Source organism: Dysidea avara, chromosome 6 (assembly GCF_963678975.1).
Source record: "Dysidea avara chromosome 6, odDysAvar1.4, whole genome shotgun sequence".
Classification (NCBI taxonomy): Eukaryota; Metazoa; Porifera; class Demospongiae; order Dictyoceratida; family Dysideidae; genus Dysidea; species Dysidea avara.
Window position 1 is genome coordinate 13,963,437 of NC_089277.1, and position 16,215 is coordinate 13,979,651.

Sequence of the window (16,215 nt, forward strand, 5' to 3'; positions counted from 1 at the left end):
CGTAGAACAAGTTATTCTATAAACGTGCAAAACATTATTTTAATGCATCCATAGAAAGTACCTATATACATTTTCTTGCAGGTAATTATTTTGAAAATTATAAAAAAAATGATAGTTTTGTAAATCCTGTTCACAGTAAGTTGAATAGTTGTCAATCTACACAATGCTATGGTTTTTGTGATGACTGGTCCTATTACCGTGATAATAGTAATCACTATGGCAACAGAGACACACCCATACCTGAACAGTAACACTATTCCCCTGTCCACTCTGATCTGTTGCCATGGTAATTCATTATTACATCATACAACATAACTTCCTACATACCTGTGGTCTCCTCTTACAAGTTGATCATCACCATCACTACTACTAATGGGGTTAACATTACTATCACTATCCTGTTGTGTGGTCTGTTGTGGGTACTATTATGATGATGCTTCGGCCAATCAGTTTTGGCAGTGGGTAATTTCCTAACGTACCTGGCCTGTAATCTGCGAACAACTAGTGGACTGTACTTCACTGTAGAACATTTACACTTGCTAGTAGTTGAATAGGTATCTGTACAATACACACACAATACAGTTATAACTACAAAATCATTACACCAACTAACCAGTCTCACTGTTCACTTCAAACTTCCTCAGTCTAGTTCTAATCAGTTTGGCCAACTCCTTCACACCATCATACTCACTATCCTTCATCGCTTTAATAAGATCATCAAAACATCTACCAACACCAGTTGCCACTGATGGCAGGATCACATGGTCCAGGAGGTGTATTGCCTTGTCTGCTCGTGTATTCATTGACTTTACTTGATCTTTGATATTACCAGGAAGAAGATTGACTGAAAACAATTTTGATAAGAAAGTGACATCATTCATTGGTAGCATCTCTACTAGTTGAGGGTGGAAGAGCTGGAGCACTTTACTAGCGGACATTTCCCCTCTACTAGTTCAGCTGTAGTGATAATGGTGTATAGTGTATAGATGTAGTGTATAACTAGTCACTCCACTAACCGAGCCACTAACCTGATGTATAGATCACATTTTGTTGTGCAGGAGCCAGTAGATCTTAAGCGCCTATTATTATTATAGGAAATAAAACTAATTACACGCGCCTATAGTCGTCGATCGGCAACCCTCGCGGAAAGCTTTGAAGTGCTTTGCCCGTTTCCTTATAGCTAATATTTGGAGTTCCGGTGTATTCTGCGTTGGATTAAAGTTGTAGTCACTAACCATCGTATCTGGACTTTGACAACAGGTGCACCTCGAGGTACACGACTGAACGAACCTTGGAACGAACGAACATTGCTAATGCTAAGCCTCCAGTACACCGTAAGTTATATAATTATGCCGGAATCCTTATTAAAGTGTAGTGTTGTAACTATGTATGTTTGGTAAAACTGGACTGACTAAACGTATATTGATATGCCACCTTCACAGCTCTATAGTGTAGGCGTACAATGGCACGTACATGTAGCTAGCTACTGAGTGCACACTTCTATTTCTAATTGTCTGGAAATAATGCGTGGTCTCTCCTACATGTGTATTAGTCTCGTGCCCAGACCCCACCCACTGGTTGAGTAGGGTTTGGTGACTTGCGCTACGTTTTTGGGCCTGCCGCCATATTGTTTATGATTTGTATCCATAGTTCCAGTTGGCCATCTTCGTCGTTCTAGCCTATCAAATCGCATTACAGCTGAATTAAAGCGTCTGATTGGTCAGAAAGGAAAAATGGCGTAGGGCCCAAAATTCTTGCGTTTGTCACCAGACCCTACTCAACAATGCAGTGGGTGGGGTCTGGGCATGAGACTGCATGTGTATGTGTGTTGTATGCATGCATGCACGTGTATATGTTTGTGTGTGTGTTCGTGCGTGTGAATTGTATGTATGTACATTTAAGGGCACACATGTTTGGTGTGGTGGTACCAACTGAAAACTACGCACAATCACAAAGTATTCCTTATCCAGTCATGGTTGGTATTACACCTGTATTAATAACACAATTGTACCCAAAAGATGCACGTATCCACATGTATCGTAAATCATGAAAAATTTCAACATATAAAGTTTTTTTTTACAAAAAATCTCAACATATTTTTGTTAAGAGAAGAAAAGTTATTATAGTGAATTTATGCTGTGCTAGAAGTAAAGTGACGTATGCTGCAAAGAACTAGTGTCATGCCCCAGCATCATGGGTGGATTTTGCCAATGAATTATTAAAATTAATGCATCGTTAATTTATGCATGTGGATGTGCGTACAGTTTAGGACATGCCAATGAAAAGGTATTAGTCATGCAGTGTTTCCAAGAAATTACTGATGGATAAATGGATATTATTCATGGATTTATGTTCAGTCTCAAGAGGCTAGTTTTCAATAGATAACTCACTACTTTAAAACTACTATATATACCTACATGTGGTGTGTACTTATGTAGTGAAGTGTATATGATGAATCATAACTTGTAATAGAGCAATGTTGTTTTTACAGACTTTATTGCTTCCGTTTTAACATTTGCATATTGAGTGAGCCATGTGACATGTAATGTAATCACGTTACCGAAATACGCAAGTGTTCAAACAGAAGCAAAAGTCTGTAAACTTTTCTTCCCCACTTGACAAAAACGTACATGTAAAATGGAAAATGCAAGAAACGTCTAGCTGTAAAATATGACCCTGCAGGCTATTTGTTAATAAGTAAACTACATTTTGAATAGTGGAAATACATGAACAGTGTACATAACTTTCTCATATTTTTGTTGTATTTTTGAACTTATATTCTTTTCTGCTTTAATGTTATACTGTAAGATTTAATGAATTAATTAACCGTTTTTCCGCTACAACTGGTTAATTTTATGCGGTCTGACGTTGTAAAGACTTTCTGAGTACAATTCTAATGCACCACCACTTCTATCGCACGTTTTATAGTATGATGTGTTTACCCTGGGATGGGCATGCCTACAGAGGTCCAGTTTCTGGAATAACAGGATCCTTTGCACATCATTCCGGGTTTGTTAAATAAGTTTTTCGTATCAGAAAAGATGAGTTTCATGAATCTATAGTCATGTTTTGAAGTCCACTGACTGTTATAGGTAGGCTAGGATGACAGTTGGCTGTTTTTCAGAAGTGTGGTGTGATTAACTCATGTGTATATGCATGCGTGATACAAGATTTGGGATAAATCTCTGCTGAAGAAACGATATACTTAGAGGTATGACAACTAAGTAATTTAGTGTACAGTGAAGCTGATTTGGTGTGGACCTGTGTAGTCCCCAAGGAAATTTAGCAGTGAAAGGATTTTAACTTAATTATCATGTCCTGATATCCATACAAAAGTTCTTGCAGGGTGAAGACCCCCTCAGTCATGGGAAGGAAATGAACCTATAAAAGGGCATATACCAGCAGTTCAAGGTTGTCGTTTAGAAAGTCCCTTACATTGTTACCTTAATTATGATAACCACATAGGCATGTAGGATATAGTAGTTTACCACTACATACATTACTTTATTACTGCTGTTCATCTTTGTATGATTATAATAACACTGGGTATGTGTACACTGTATGTAACACTTTGTGGTATGTGGTGGGGGATTCAGTGCACACACACAGAGCAAAAAACATAAAAGCAAAGCCTTCAGCTGCCATGGTAGCATGGTTACACCTACCCAGTGAACCAGCACTGGGACACCTCAGGTGCTTGGAGTCAGCGCAGGGGAATCCTCCTGGGGCAGTACTAGTAACCCGCAGGAGGCTGTACCATATGTCTCACTGGAAGTGTACTGTAGGCACCCGAAGTCCCACCTGGACCTTCACCTGCTGTGTGAGACATGAACAGTTGGCATTTGCTTCCCCAGTTAAAACAAGGTACCCATTGGTATTACAGCTGGGTGGGGTGCTTCCTAGACTGAAGCAACATGAGTAAAGTGTCTTGCTCAATTGAAACAAAAAACAACACTTAACTTGGTGAAACCAAGTATTGAACATTGAACCTTTTGATTACCAGGCTGATGCTTTAGCCACTTGACTATGCTGCCACACACGCGCAAGCACACACACAATAGAATTTAGCATAGAATTATTTAAGTAACAGAATCCATTTCATTGGTTAATTTTACGGTGATCCCTCATAATGTGACCACTAACAAAACATATTGCTACAATAACAATGTCAGTTTATTTGGTTGTAAAACCCTAGCTAACTGACATAACTATGGTCTTATTGAGGTGGCTGTCAAGTGAGGTTTCACTGTGACTGACAGATGTACAATTTTAATGGTATCTGTCAGATTGTACCTCCGTGATAAGGCCACCTTATTACTTTGGTTTTTACTCTTTAATCCATCATGGCAACAGTTACAAATCTTTTCTATAGATGTTGTAATGTCACTGCTTTGGATGACAGCAGAAACTGTCCCATTCTAGAACTATTGTTATAAAAGTGGTTACCAGCTGTATACATGGTTCTGGTGTGTGATAATATCAACTGAAATGAATAGACTGTGTAGTCTGGGGAACAACCTAATACACTCACTAGTAGTGGATGATAATGTGTTTCCTGTAGACAGCAGGAAACACAGTGAAGCCTAATCAACATCCTGTTTCCAGTAAAACTGAATTAGGTTAATACTTCATTAACTACAGTATGTGGTTTGGTATACCTTATATGGAGTGGTGTGATTGCATCAACATTAGATACCATGTAAAATATTTTTTTATTCCTTTGCCTTCCTATATACCAGCATGTTAGACTCTATACAATGAGAAGATACCGTATAGTGGGAAATTTTTGAGGGATGAAACTTGTGCGAAACTGTGTAAAATACAATTTTCGCAGTTTTTAATTCACGAAAGCCTAGAAAGCAGATTTTAATAAGGTACCGTATATGACCGTATTAAAGCTGGGCTCAAATACATGCAGGGGCTTAAATATACGCCAGATACAGCTAGGGGACTGTCATAATAAATGCCGGGGCTCATTTAAACGCTGGGGTGCTAATGATATGCACTGAAAGGGGTTGTAAACTCGTGTCAGCTGCTAACTATACAGTGATGTCTCGTCACCAGTCTTATGATGTCTTGTCTTGTTCGACTATGCCTTCTCTTCTGGTGATGGCCATAGCATATTTATTGTGGTCATTGTCATCTTTCCGCCCGACTTCCAATGTTTCACCCAGCAGAGGAGTCCAAGTGGGTTTTTGTATGTGATGGGTTATGGATTTCGTAGGTACTTGTACTGGCACCTGTCATTCTCAACGAGTGGCTAGTAAGAAATAAACGCCCGGGTCCAAATTAACGCCGGTCTCGTTTAAACACCGGGTCAAAAATGATTTATAGGAAATAAACGCCCGGGGTTCTATACAGTCATATACGGTAATAGCTATGTGTATAAACCTGAAACACTTCACGGTTATATTTTCACGAAGCTATCATTACTTGCAAAATTCACAAAAGTTTTGTCCCTCTATAATTTCCACCTTAGGCATGCAAGTCACATGGAAACTTTTTACGTTTATGCTCACACATGTGGACACTGTTAAGTATATTTATGTACTAGATTTAATCTCATGGTATATTGTCTAACTGCCTAGAACACACCACTGTTTTTTCACTTTATCACAAGGCCAAGCATATCACTGGGTAGACAGGGTTGTTATCTCTTGGTCATAAAACATCAAAGACACTATTGTGACAGTGTTTAATACATAGACACTACTAGTGAGTCCCTAGTTATACCAACAAACAGTAATGTTTATAAAAGAAAAACCTTTCTCAATCAGGAGTTAGTAGGTGACTTATTAGTATGCTGCCAATTGCATATAACTTAGAAGTGTACCATATAGCCTAGGGGAAAATTGTCGCTGAGCTCACGGTTTCTGAAGTTAACAGTGAAAATTTTATCAATGAAATATTTAGACCTCCACATAGTCAAAACTTTTGTGAATTTTTGTGAATTTATAGAGGGACAAAACTTTTGTGAATTTTGCAAGTAATGATAGCTTCGTGAAAATATAACCGTGAGGTGTTTCAGGTTTATACACATAGCTATTACCTTATTCAAATCTGCTTTCTAGGCTTTCGTGAATTAAAAACTGCGAAAATTGTATTTTACACAGTTTTGCAAAAGTTTCACCCCTCAAAAATTTCCCACTATACGGTATCTTCTCATTGTATGGAGTCTAACATTCTGGGAGTATTTACAAATCCGTGAATTTTTATTAGGTAACATTGATCAACCTCAAAAAAATTACCACTTAGACTATACGGTATTATATACTAATTATAGGGTTTACTCCCATTCTGACCAATCATTGCTTGGGACCAGAGAAGATCAGAAGCACTTTATGTGCTACTTTAAAATATTACATTAATTGCTCGGCTTAAAATTTCACGTGAGTCTTAATTAATAGTCACAATGCAAAACTAGTTAACAGCAGGGCTTAATTGGGTTCATCAGATATTTAGATTGTGCTTCATAATTATAAGCATGCACTAAGATAATTTTATTTTCTACAAGTCCTAGATATTGACACAAAAATTACATAACTCTATTGACATGTATGTATGTGTGTATGTATCTTCTAACACTGGCCAGGTATGTATGTATGCATATTCTTGTGAGCAAAACAAGGATGCCACACTTTGTTATATATCATCCACTCATCCCAGAAAATCGGCTTTCTGCGTAATTAATATTTAATGGCACTTAATCACTTCTAATCTCCTCTGGTATGGAGATTCCGTTTTGTTTACTGAGCTGTTACTTGTCTACATAGCATATGATTTCAGAATAAACCATTTTTTGGACAGTCTCTACATAAAGGCCCTGCAATATTCTGTAGTTTATATGTCAGTGTTATGGCTCGCTGATATACAAGTCTTCTTGTGGGTCCCTGTGGTATATACCTTGTTAAATGTTTATGCTATATTTTGACGATTATTACTCTGAATTTGTGTACTTATTTATTCATATCATACCATGCCTTGTCTCATGCAGGAATTTCATCTTGTAAAGCTACTGATGATTACTACTTGTTGTTTTCTGCTACTATCTCTGCTATGTGTTGGTTGTCATGGTGATAGTTCTGAGAATTGTACAGGTATTGAGTTTTGACCAGTTGTGTATAATTAGAGTATTAGTTCAATTGGGGGTGATAGCAATAAAAAGTAGTAAAACAATGGAGATCGCCTAAATTTGCAAATATATCTAATCCCTATTTCAGTCTGTATACCCATGACTGATTAAGGATTAAATGTACCGGTAGGTCCCTTGTTTCACTGCTGTTTATGTCTATGATCCCTAATCGACTTAAAATTATAAATTTATCCTTGTACTGATAGATTAACTTTATCCTTAATTATGACTGGTAAACCCATGCATACCGCATCAATAGAAAAAAAATGTTTTCATCTGAGTATGTACCCCTACTACCAATTAAGTGCCATTACGCTTGATTTTCATCTATGCTCAGCCTGTTATACTATATTACAAATAAAGAACATTACAAAAGTGTCTACCCCTTACCCTTCAATTTCCTTACAATTAGTAGCTGAAATGTTTTACAAAGCAGGTGGGTGGTGGTATACAACTGACCTGTAAAATGTTTATAGGTAATTAGTTGACTGAAACTTTAGTTTGCATTTTATGTAGTTACACACTGTAGTTTTACATGTACTGTTATAAGCGTTTATCTGTTTATTTCTGTAGCTCTTTTTAAAGAGAACACCTATAGTACTGCTGATCAATGCTACATGCAGTTAGCTCCATCAGTTGTTTATGGTCATGCAATAGAATTGACTGTGAACGCCACAGGAACTAATTTGACCTACCTGTGGTGGAAGGATGGGAATACAACTCATATTCATAACACTACTGAGTTTACATTAGAAGATAACAATAAGGTAAGTAGTTTGGATGATGTCTTGTGAACTAAAATACTTCATAACGGTGTATGGAAGCCCAAAACTATAAAATTTCCACGACCTGATTCGTAGACCAATATATCTCTACTGTGCTCAAGATACCATAACGGAAATGCACAGTAGGGATATAGCACTTCTTATTGTTTTACTGTGATATAATATCATGAACTACTCCAACTTGTTTCAGTAGTTTTTATCAATGTGCTATGGTCCCTACTCTAGTTGAAAATTCCAAATTTTTGCGTACTTGTTTGTAAACCTTTTTTTGTAAAATAACATTATAATGATTGTTGAACCCATGCATATACCACATCAAAAGTAATGGTGCCATGCACCCCAGCCATCAATTATCATCTGAAAAGTAAAGTGTTCATTATGTTTCATTGTTAGCTACAGGCGTCTGAAATTGAAGTAGCCAATATGTTATGAATGGAAGCCATCACACGCTATCGCCAAATCGACACCTTTCGCCATCATCAAAGATGAACGGGACACAAAGGAGGACACTGGTACAGTGGGGAATATAAAATTTTTACATTTGGTTTTTTTTTTTCAATCATAGGACAATCATAATCTTATCAGCTTTTTATTTTTTTAAATGATTGCATTATCTTTTTTATTACCAATCAATATTTTGGTATGATCACTAATCACTTTTTAAAATGGTTACACTTGTTTTTGTCATAATATGGTCATTTTTAAAAACAATTGTAGCATAAATCATATTGGTACCATTTAAAAAAAATGATTAGTAATCATTTTTTAAATGGTTGACCCTTAACCCCATAATCCAGAAAACTGGATTTAAACTTAATAAATATGCATGCCTTGCACAAAGTGCTGTAACTTTTGAAGTGTCCATCCTATGGCTACGCAATTTTTACACCGTTCTACTTGTGATGTAAATAATACCTAGGGTTTTACCCTAATGCTAAATGATGAGGGCAAATATAGCCGTGAAAATAACTTTTGGTTAGGAAACATGCAAACTCTTTACATACCTTTATAAAATTATTAATAACTCAACGGAAGTTGCTCCTATCACCTTGCAACAACTTCCATTTGATTTGCCGTTAAATTTTCTACCAGACCATAAAAATTATATGATTCACATGAGTAAACCCACAATCGAAATTAAACACATGCAAAAGTTTTGAAACACGGAGACGTGAATCGTCACTGTTCATCACTTCTTAACAAGTTCATTTAACCTTCTCCAAGTAGCCCAGTGAACATACTTTTAATTGATGTAGATTTGTAGGCTATAAGAATTAAGTTACCCACCTAGTGTCACCATGTGTGCCTATATCATGTAAACATGCATTCCCCAAATATTCTCTGCAGGTTTAAGGATTAAAAACCAACACAAAAATGATAGTATTTACTATCGTTATTTTGATTTTTCACTGTTCGACGTCACTTCAGCCAGACACATGCCTTTTGACTTACCACAGTATGTACAATGCATTCTTCATGGACTTACAGTAGGGGACATACCTGTAAAAAAGTTTACACTTTGTTTTATTTTCTAATTAAAAATGATTACATTAGGATGAAAAAATAAACTGTTTTATTGTCAAGCCTGTAGCCTTAGCTGTTATCAAGTTATGGTTGTTTGAAGGCATCAGTCAGTCGGTTACTCAGTCAGTCAGAAGAAAATTCCATTTAATAATTAAAAAAAAAAAAAAATCCATAGCAATTTGTTGAAAGTGTTTCAGATCAATCTGAAGGCTTGTTTGGGCTTAGTTTTACCTAACCAATACTGCCTCATCATCATCAGGGAAAATTGAGGCTAGTGTTTGGGTGATTTTTTACATGAGCCATGCCCAAACCTTTGTAGTCCCTACTATACAGTACTATCATACTGTATGGTACTCATGCATGTGTGTATGTACGGGAATTAATACGTATATTATGGGAATGCAAAGCTGCCTGCCCTCAGGTCTTACATACTGCTTTGCTATGCAACTTTGATTATAAAATGCTACCACATATTCTAAGAAGTCTACTATTGTTACCTGACTTGTTGTCTTGTGTGTTTTTTATGCAGACGCTGAAGTGGTCAAGTGCTGGTGAAGGAAACATAATTTTCTTTGTGAATGTCACAAATGAATGTGGCATTACTGAAACAGGATGTTTTCATATACATTCAAATTGTCCACTTTGTAAGTTACATTATATTATGTCTACAATATTTTGCACAAATGATAGGACGTGGTGCATGCAAGCAAATTTGCTGCTTTTAGAATATTAACCAACTTACTGTATTCATCTGTATTAGAGCAGGGCTCAGTGGTCTCAACTATACACTGAGGGCTTCATTCTAATGTATAGAATACACACCTGGGTCCATTTAAATGCCAAATAGACACTGGGTTTGTCTAAATGCTGGGTACAATATCACTTCCCTTGCTTCTATGCAGGTAATGCAATGTACAGCATGTATAACACAGCAACTGTAGTCTTAGCTCATACAAATCTTATTAGTATCAAAGTGGTGAACATGTGGTCTGTTTTTGATTGTTTCGTACTGCAACAACCATCAACATGCTCTGGCCTGCTTCCAATAGTAAATGTATATAATATATTAAATTTTAATGCCACGTAACTGTCATTTATCAGAGCAATTTTTGATAAACATTTCTAGTGTTGAAAGGGCTTTGCAGTTCCGCTAAATGTTTGGTGGCAGGCTCATGGCCTGTGTAATTGAGAAAAAGCGAGGGCTTGGGTGAGTCTACCTACAAGTAATTAAAACATTTCACTGACGTCATTGTGAGTGCATAAAGACAAACAAAACACACGGTAGTGTGTTGTGCAGTCCAAGAAGCTGGCATGCCACACCATGGGTATATTGACAGGAAGAAAGAAAATGCCATTTTCACACATATGTAGCTCATTATCCCTTAATGATTGGAACCAATTTTACTGTAGAGATATCCATCAGGCAAGAGAGTCTACATACCAAGTTTGAAGGAAATCACCACAGCAATTTCTGAGATACAAGCAGCCAAAGTTTCTTTTTTTAAAATCTGCTATTAAACACAAACACGTATATAGTCCAATAAAGCTGAAATTTGGCACGCTTAATAGGGTAGTTAAAGTGAATCTTAGTACCAATTTTTTTGGAAATCCTACCAAGACTCGTGGAGTCATAACCAATTATTTGCAAGCGTAAAATAAAATCAAACTTCTATCATGCCTACAGGGTAAAGTACTTTGAGAAATTGGTTTGTATACTAATTAGATTAGCCATTATAGGAGTGCCTTTTGGTGGTTTGAAAGAAATCAAGATTAAGATCACGAAGATACAAGCAAAAACCAACAGTGTGTGTAACAATCACACAATCGCATTTTGTTAATAAAACAAGTACACAGAAAAATTTGGAATTTTCAACTAGAGTAGGGACCATAACACATCAATAAAAAGTACTGAAACAAGCTGGAGTAGTGCACGATATTAAATCACAGTAAAACAATAAGAAGTGTTATATCCCTACTGTGCATTTCCATTATGGTATCTTGAGCACAGTAGGGATATAACACTTCTTATTATTTTACTGTGATTTAATATCGTGCACTACTCCAGCTTGTTTCAGTACTTTTTATCGATGTGTTATGGTCCCTACTCTAGTTGAAAATTCCATTTTTTTCTGTGTAGTTGTTTGTTAATTGTTTTGTAAATAAATTATTATGACTGGTGAACCCATGCATACTGCATCTGAAATGGCACTGCATGCCCCAATTATCATCTGAAAAGTGAAGAATCCATTGCGCTTCATTGTCAGCTATGTTCAACCCGTTACACAGCAGTACGAATCAAGAACTGTTTGAAAAGCACCTCTGCTATCAAAATAGCCACTATGACAAATACGGATGATTTCTATTACGAAGGGAAGCCATCACATGCTATCGCCAAATTGATACTATTCGCTGTTAGCAGAGATGAATGGGACACAAAGGAGGACACTGGTAAGTCCATGAAGAATGTATTGTATGTACTGCGGTATGCCAAAAGATACCTGTCAAGCCGAAGCAACATCGAACAGTGAAAAAATCAAGCCCGTAGCCTTATCTGTTATCAAGTTACGCTTGTCTGAAGGCATCAGTCAGTTACTCAGTCAGTCAGTAGAAAATTCCATTAAATAAATTAATTTTAAAATTCCATAGCAACTTGTTGAAAGCGTTTCGGGTCGATCTGAAAGCTTGTTTAGGCTTAATTTTACCTAAGCAATACTGCCTCATCATTGTCTGGGAAAATTGAGGCTGTTTTTTGGGTGATGTTATTTCGTGGGCCACACTTACTCCTTTGTGGTCCCTACTATACACTACTATCATAGTGTATGATACATTTAGTTGCCACCCCTACTAACCAGACTGCTTTAGCAAGTCACCCTGTAGAGAATTAAGCTACAACAAGTTACCCTGTAGAGAGTTCAGCTACTAAAATTCATTGTGCAGAATTCAGCTATGTTACAAGTCACCTTGTAGAGAGATCAGCTACACTAATACTTGTGGTGGATGGGTGTAAAATACATGAATGCATTAATATAAAACTTAGTGTCCCTAGGGCCACTTATGTCTCAGTTGTATAGTCAAACCATGTTATTCTGACGAAACGATGATGAAATTACCGCATGTTCTCCATAAATTTATGTACTCTACTGTAAACATGGTGGGATGTCACACCACTGCTATTGTAGCTCCAGATCCAGATTGTAGATCCAGGGAAGGATCTACGGTGGGTATTTTAATTCTCTTGGAAATTTTTAAAGATCAAGGTATTCTAATAGAGCAGTCAAGCATACTCTAATAGAGCATTCATGCAGATAAGAAGGTACACTGTATTAACAGAATTGAGGAACTCTATGGAAAAATGCTGGTTTTAATTGAGGAAGGAATGTTTCTACAGCGGTGGATGTTGTAGCATTATATGTGGGTGATGCAAAGCTGAGTATGAGCTTCTATTGCTAGCCTGCAGCTTTTTAGTCATGCATACTATAAGAATAGATAGACCTTTTATCAAACAGTACGGTAGTACTGTTTAAGTAGAGTTTGCATCAAAAGTGACGCACCACCAAAAATACCGCCCTTTAAAATCAGCTTAGAAACTTCTTACGCGACGAAAATCACCTTTACGGAATAATATTAGTCCATCTAACATCAAACGTAGCGTCAAAACAAGAAAACACTTACTGGCGGCCGGATATAGAATTTTTTTAAAATCGTCAAAACTCGAAATTTCGTCTCACTCACTCACTCACTGACCACAGTTGCAAGCCTAGAGCCCAAACGAAGCAGCACACAGTCACCATTTTATGCCACAATAACAAACTCACCGGTGGGATGTGCCTTTTGGGGTTCTGACGAGTGTGTGCCCTGTGCGCCTTGTCTTTTCTTTTATCTTCAATCAGGCTGCTTGTCTTCTTCTTCATCCAACGAAACCATACCGAGGCATTAATTTTCCATATCAACACTTTCTTTAAGCAGCATAATAGATGCACAAAATTATTTAAGGCGCTTAGACTACGCTACTGTACGGCTCCCGACTGTACGGAGGTACCAGTACTCTACGATAGGTAACAAGGTCATGCCCATTCTTTATTCTACGTATTATCAATCTATCGATCGAGACCACGATGACCATGCCCCTTTTACGCTAGCTGTATTTGTGACCACACACCCTCATGTTGGTAGGCTGATTCGAGATGCTCTAGTCTAATAATCGATCGAAACCATGATTACCACACCCATTTTTGAGGAAAGCACATCTTTGCAGGCTGACTAGAGATACTCTAATACAGCAGTCATCCTAATAAAACTGTCACATGTTTATAGCTAGCTGTATACTTTAACAAAAAAACTAAACAAACTAGTATGTTAAAAATTATAAATTTAGAAATGAAGTAGGGTTTCAAGCTATAAAAAGTAGTGAAACAAGAGATGAACAATGGTAGCTATTATAGCATAGCTCAGTGTTAAATCCCTACTTTGGCATGGTATAACAATTATTTTGTGTTCAATGCCAAAGTAGGGATTTAACACTGTAAAAGCTACCATTGTTCATCTCTGGTTTCACTACTTTTTATAGCTTGAAACCCTACTTCATTTTTAAATTTATAAATTTTATTATATAGTATTTAAATTGAGTGTACAAAACACATCTTCACTACACTTAGTTGCACATGACTGGGTTGTACTGTATCTCCTTTCGTGGTTCGGTGGGTATATTGTGTCATTCATATGTTATTTTGCATATCCAATCATGCTGCTTCAAGTTTAGTCATTTGTGTAGTTTGATGGTAACCATTAACCATCACGTGGTAACCACTACTACATAATTCTACAAGTAGCAGAATGCAAATATTTTACTCCAGTACTGCGATATGTCCTGTTGTGTGACAGAGTGTAGTTTGTGCCCGCAGGGCCTATGACAGTTATTGAGACACACGTAATGACGGTATGCATATGATGCCTTCAGGGGTTTATATTAAGCAGTATTGTGAATCACCATCCCTATTAATTCTTGTTTACGCAGTTTTTTTCAGAATCACAACTTCGATCCCTATTCTACTTGTTTAAATTTACAATTTTTTGCCCCCTAGTAGCAAACAGGACAGTACCACTATACCTCATCCACATAAAAGCTTTGATGAAAGTGGCTTGCTCTTCTGAAGTGCAACCACTTTCCTGGAACACATCTCAATGTACACTGGTGTAAATTTAGTTGTCTCCCTGTAAAGAAGTATGAGGTTTGCATGGCAGATTTATCCTATAGAATTCCTTTTATTTGAGGTGTGAAAGTATTGTATTAAGATATCACTTATACTATGGTAAGATATCACTTATACTATGGCTGCTTGGTATTTGCTGATATTATACACACGCAGCCCTCGGGATGCACCCTTGGGCTTTTGGGTGTATATAGCAGCAAATCCCTCGCAGCCATGGTATAACTATTAAATATGTAGCTCTGTGATCCCTTACTATTTTTTCTGTAGAGATGCCTGTCAGTGAAGGTAGTCCACATACCAAATTTTTGAAGGAAATTGCTACAGCCATTCTGAGATACAAACAAAGTTTTAGGGTTTTTCAAAGTTTGTAAAATCTGCCATAAGCACAAATATGTAATATAATCCAATTAAGCTAAAATTTGGCACACATGAAGACGTTATTAAAGTGAATCTTACCAATTTTGGTGGAAATTCAATCAAGATTCATGAAGTTATAACCAATTGTTTGCACAAAATAAAATCTAACTTCTGTCATTCCTACAGGGTAAACTGCTTCAAGAAATTGGTTGAAAATTGGTCTGTAGTTAGATTATCTATCGTAGGAGTGCCTTTTGGTGGTTTGAAAATACCAAGATTAAATACAATGCAAAATCCTACTGTGTGTAACAATCATCGCATATAGTTGCCACTACATGTAACAAACGCTCAATCAAGGTACTCTAATAGTGCAGTCACCCAAATAGAACATTCAGTAAGTAGCAAGTCATCATGTAGACAGTACAGCTACAATCAAGTAACCATGCAGAGAGTCAAGTCACTTTGAGGGACCACTTTGTAGAGAGTTCAGTTGGAAAGAAGTCATCCTGTAAAGAATAACAAAGAGAGTTCACCTACAGAGTCATCTTTACCTGTAGAGAATTCAGCCATAGCAGGTCAATTCAGAAGTCATCTCATAGAGAGATCAACTGCAATCAAGTTACCGTGTAGTGATTTCAGCTACAAACGAGTCACAGATCAACTACAATCAAGTCACCATGTGGAGAGTTCAACCACAAGCAAGTCATCCTCATCCTGAAATTGCTATGAACAAATCATCCTGTAGAGAGATTAGCTACGATCAAGTCACCCTGTAGAGAGTTGCAAATAAATATGTACAACACATAGTCAAACGTACATATATTTATCTTTGTAAAGAAAAAAGTGTTACATTAAGAAATGTACACCTGGGCTTGAATGGACGTAGTTCAGTTTTAGATGCTGTATTTTTTAACATCACACGTCACTTTTGAGGGAACCCTACTAAACGTACTACCATACTGTTTGATATGTATGTGATTTATGATTTAAATGTAGTTGGAATGGTTGTCAAACTTGTCATGAACTTTACAGTTGTATGTTTATTATAGTGGAAATTTTAGTTACCACCTTTTATTTTGCTTCACGCTTGTTTGATTCTTTTATTTCACTGCATTTTAGTACACAATTTTGTTGTTGAAGTCATCATACCCTTACTATACTGTAGCTTGGACAATAAACAGATTGACATATGTATAGACAACTATGT

The 16,215-nt window shown here is 36.8% G+C and overlaps 2 protein-coding genes across 3 annotated transcripts in view; one reads left to right on the plus strand and one right to left on the minus strand.

The window, feature by feature from the left end:
* Positions 1–1,775, minus strand: LOC136257495 (uncharacterized). Of its 2 annotated transcripts, XM_066050714.1 has the most exons (6): positions 1,029–1,775; positions 614–957; positions 480–558; positions 328–422; positions 241–275; positions 1–190 (listed from the first exon to the last, which is right to left on the minus strand). In XM_066050714.1, the coding sequence occupies exons 2-4, from the start codon at positions 936–938 to the stop codon at positions 341–343; spliced, it is 486 nt and encodes a 161-aa protein (XP_065906786.1). In that variant the 5' UTR covers positions 939–957; positions 1,029–1,775; the 3' UTR covers positions 1–190; positions 241–275; positions 328–340. The 2 variants fall into 2 exon arrangements, with proteins under 2 accessions (XP_065906786.1, XP_065906785.1); XM_066050713.1 differs by having other exon boundaries at positions 6–190; positions 328–558; positions 1,029–1,573.
* The window catches only part of LOC136257494 (uncharacterized), a 23,113-nt gene continuing 8,006 nt past the window's right edge, over positions 1,109–16,215 (plus strand). The window contains exons 1-4 of the mRNA XM_066050711.1: positions 1,109–1,334; positions 6,995–7,097; positions 7,706–7,899; positions 9,971–10,085. Of these exons, the coding sequence (XP_065906783.1) occupies positions 1,314–1,334; positions 6,995–7,097; positions 7,706–7,899; positions 9,971–10,085 (433 nt within the window). The 5' untranslated portion in view covers positions 1,109–1,313. The remainder of the gene's footprint in view (positions 1,335–6,994; positions 7,098–7,705; positions 7,900–9,970; positions 10,086–16,215) is intronic.